The following is a 4449-nucleotide window of genomic DNA, read 5'->3' as shown; positions in this document are numbered from 1 at the left end:
CTCATGAAATATTTAATATCTTGAAGTTGACAACTAAATCAGATTTTCAAAAATTTCTCTCTAATTTTATTATAATCTTACTAAAATTTTTATTATTTTTAAAACTAATTTATAGGTATTTTTAGAGTAAGCTATAAATATAAAAATAAACATGGGCAATTCGTTTCTTATTTATCATTTAGAGCACATTAAAAACCGTTATAAAAGAACACAGACGAAACTTCGAAAAATTAGAAGACGCGTGGATTGTTCGACCCTCGTGTTAACAGCTCAAAAGTGAAATTCCGAGACCGTGATAAGATGATGTCTTTCACTATAGTGGATGACAGATTTTTGTCGGTACATCTTGGTGGACCGCACAGGCTTGACATTTTGTGCATATTGGACTCGTTCTCCGCGTCTTCCCTCTCTGTTTATCGCACGCGAAAATTGACCGAGCCAGCACATTACCGCCCGAGGAAGCCTCTTCAACTTCAACTTGGACTGCATCCTCTATAAGAAGCTCAGTACCCTCCAACGATCAGCAAACATATTCGTTTCTACCACTCCATTTCGCTCTTATCTTCTGTGTTTCATCGTTTTCTTCCAAATATGATGATGAGGACTCTAGTGTGCATTGGGTTAATCGCTGTGTTTGTAGCCTTCATACATATCAACGCTGTGAATGGGCAGCTGAGCTCAACGTTTTATGCCAAATCGTGTCCGAGGTTGCCGTCGATAGTGAAATCAGTGGTGAAGCAAGCGGTCGCTAAGGAGAAAAGAATGGGAGCGTCCTTGGTCCGCCTTCACTTTCACGATTGCTTCGTCAATGTAAGAAAGTGTCTTATTTAGTCGAAAATAATGACTTATCCCCAACTATTTCTACCTTGTTAGTCTGATCATGGTGAAATTTGGATTCGGTTGCCTTGCAGGGGTGCGATGGTTCAATCTTATTGGATGACAACGCGACATTTACCGGAGAAAAGACTGCAGGCCCAAACGCCAATTCTGCGAGAGGATTCGAAGTAATAGACAGCATCAAAACTCAAGTGGAGGCAGCCTGCAGTGGAGTCGTGTCGTGTGCAGACATTCTCACCATTGCTGCTCGTGACTCTATTGTTGAAGTAATCATCTATATCTCTTTCATTCAATTAGGCGTTAGTGATAAATAAAACCTGATCGAATCAAAGAATTCTTTCTAATTACTTGTGATTACAATTTGTTAGCTTCAAGGCCCAACATGGACGGTAATGCTTGGAAGGCGAGACTCCACGACTGCGAGTTTAAGCGCTGCAAACAACAACATTCCATCTCCCGCGTCCAGTCTGAGCACACTCATCTCATCTTTTCAAGCTCACGGTCTTTCTACCAAAGACCTTGTTGCACTCTCAGGTATAATATTACTTGTGGAGCCATCATGTTAACAAATCATATAACTTTCATGTAATTATATTGAACTCTTATCACGAGCTCTTGTAATTGTTATTACAGGTGCTCATACAATTGGTCAATCACGATGCGCCTTTTTCAGAACTCGGATCTACAACGAAACCAACATTAACGCTGCTTTCGCTACATCTGTAAAGGCAAACTGCCCCAGCGCTGGTGGCGACAGCAACCTCTCTCCCTTAGATGCGGTCACCCCAATCACATTTGACAACAAGTATTACTCTAATCTTAAAATACAGAAAGGACTTCTCCACTCCGACCAGCAGCTCTTTAATGGAGGTTCTACAGATTCTCAGGTTACTGCGTACAGCACCAATCAGAACAGCTTCTTTATAGACTTTACAGCTGCCATGGTGAAGATGGGAAATATTAGCCCTCTCACTGGCACTAGCGGGCAAATCCGCAAAAACTGCAGGAAGTCCAATTAGTCTCTCTGAAGATTGTATTCTCCTTATTCTTTTAGCTTATTTTTTCTTTGTAACAAATTGATTTTCGATCGGCTAGTGAGTCTTCAATCGAAGCTCTAAAAGAAAGCAATAAACTACATTTCTAAGATTATGTTGAGAGTTGTATGCAGTTCAGACCATAATTCCAATTTTGCATCCCAATGCCCTTGGACTTGCAGAAGGATTTACTTGTCATCCTTAAGCCGAAACGTCCTCGCATTCCATTGCGATATCATGGTGTATTGTTAAATAATTTAGTGCAAATATTAATTCATAGTATTGATAAATGTTGTTAAAAATATATACAAGTTTACTGTGAGAATTTTCTTTCTTGGAATTCTAAATTAGGTAACTATCAAATATGATATAAAATCTGTTTGAATTAATAATTATGCCCAGCCAAATTATTTAGCAAACCGAATATGATGGGGCTACCTGCTACGACCCTTAAATCCTAAACACTCAATTTTTTCCAAAGAGATAGCCTCGCAATCTTCCATAACTTTAAGTATAATATATTTCAATTGTCAATCTGAAATCCAGGATGATTTTTGCATTAAATCCTAAACACTCAAATTTTTCCAAAGAGATAGCCTCGCAATCTTCCATAACTTCAAGTATAATATATTTGAATTGTCAATCTGAAATCCAGGATGATTCTTGCAACATAAATATTGAAAGGAAACAAAGAATTTTGTCATTAAATTTTTAATAGCTTAAAATGTGGTTAAATAATTTGGTTAACAGGTTATTTTTTCCTTATTAAAATTTTCCTCATTTGTATGGATTTATTATTTAAAAAATGTTTTATTAAAATTTTCCTCACTTTTATGGATTTATTATTTAAGAAATGTTTTTTACTTATAGTTGAACAATTTATGAGAAAATTAATAAATGTAACCAGAAAGGAATAACTACAAAATTCACAAATATTAATTATTTTATCTCACTTTATAAAAATTAGGATTTAATTTTCTGTAATATTACATATATAACACTCCTGAAACAACATAAAAATCACCATACACCTGAGAAATTTTCTTCATACATTTCATCTGATAGTTTAGGTGAATTCATTAGATGCATTCATTCTAAAGGTAGAGGGAGGGAAATCAATTCTCAACTACACATCTAAATTGCATCTGTTTCTATGTGCCTCCACGTGACTATGAATTCTGAACTACTCGTATGAATTCACATAAGCTTTATAACAACACAGTCCACTCCAATTTAGCCCAATATTGAAGACAAAAATCCATTAAAAAATCCGTTAAGGCAACTCATCTAATTCAGCTCTAATGAGAAGTAAAACACCCAAGAATGTAAAGGAAGACTGGTTTTAAACTAAACACATATCCATCTAATGAGCCAGATCCTATCAAATCAAGTTCTTGAATGTACAACCTTGAATATCCCTTTTCTCCACCCCTAACTCTCATTTTCTTTTGAATTTCTGCAAAGTAAGCCAGTTGCAAATGCTACACAAACATCAATCTGAAACACAAGAATGTCTATTTCATTTCATTTCGTGTGTTTACATGCAAAAATGAGATGTATTTCACAATTTGAACATAGGTGGACGAGGGTGATGATCTTCTCCAATAAACAAGAAAGCATTCAATAATTATTATACAGAGAAGAAAAAAATGTATTTTAGAATTTGAAAAGGGGTGGATGAAAGTGATGATCCATCCATTAATAAAAAAACATTAAAAAATTATTGCAGAGAAGTGAGACGTATTTTACAATTTGAGAATGACAATGAGTGAATGAGAGTGATTCATCAACTTTAATAAATATGTACAAGTCCAATGATGCATATCTTGGATTTACAGAACACAAATTGACACTCCTATCAAATGTTAAAATTCAGAATATGCAAGTTTCAACCTGACAACTTTAAATGCATTTCAGACCTGTCATGTGAAGATTGATCTCTATTAATATATAATTTATAAAATTCCAGATGCCCTATGGACTATATACAAATTATTATTTTAGATCACATTTAGAGCTCAAATTCTACAGTTTTGTAGCTGGTCATAACTTCTATAATTGAATCTTTTGTATGAAGTAACAAGTTATAAACAAAGCCTATTATGTTTGGTAATGGGTCAAAACATTGAAAAACAAAATGTGCAGAAGTATATGTCAAAATAGATTTTTTTTTTTCAGCAAGAAAAAAAGTCTGTGTTATATTATGATAAAAACCGTACATATTTATATGGACATATTGTCCTCATAAACCTTGAGATATTCAAAACCTCACTACCGTGAGGAGAAAAAACTCCACTTACATCCCTCTGAACAGTTGTTTAAAAAATACATCATTAATTACTATTTTCGTTCAGCCATATGTGCAATTTACACAAAGTTTTTGCTTTACTGTAAATCACAATATTAATGTGTTCTTTCCTTATATAAATTCTATACAAAATCAGATAAAAAATTTATACAAAACTGTTCACCCATATGTGCAATTTACACAAAGTTTTTGCTTTACTGTAAATCACAATATTAATGTGTTCTTTCCTTATATAAATTCTATACAAAATCAGATAAAAAATTTATACAA

The 4449-nt window shown here is 34.1% G+C and overlaps 1 protein-coding gene across 1 annotated transcript; it reads left to right on the top strand.

Annotated features, from left to right (window-relative positions):
• Positions 1-517: 517 nt before the first annotated feature.
• Positions 518-1986, top strand: LOC149138412 (peroxidase P7-like). The gene is made up of 4 exons (XM_089446866.1): positions 518-810; positions 912-1103; positions 1206-1371; positions 1471-1986. Exons 1-4 carry the CDS (start codon positions 592-594, stop codon positions 1854-1856), a joined length of 963 nt encoding a protein of 320 aa, XP_089302992.1. The 5' UTR covers positions 518-591; the 3' UTR covers positions 1857-1986.
• The last annotated feature ends 2463 nt before the right edge of the window (positions 1987-4449 follow it).

The sequence above is a fragment of the Pinus tabuliformis genome, chromosome X (genome assembly GCF_031772625.1).
Source record: "Pinus tabuliformis cultivar Carrire ecotype Pingquan chromosome X, CPIR1, whole genome shotgun sequence".
NCBI classification, from domain to species: Eukaryota; Viridiplantae; Streptophyta; class Pinopsida; order Pinales; family Pinaceae; genus Pinus; species Pinus tabuliformis.
Note: the sequence above shows the minus strand (reverse complement) of the source record. Positions and strands in the feature narration are given on the sequence as shown.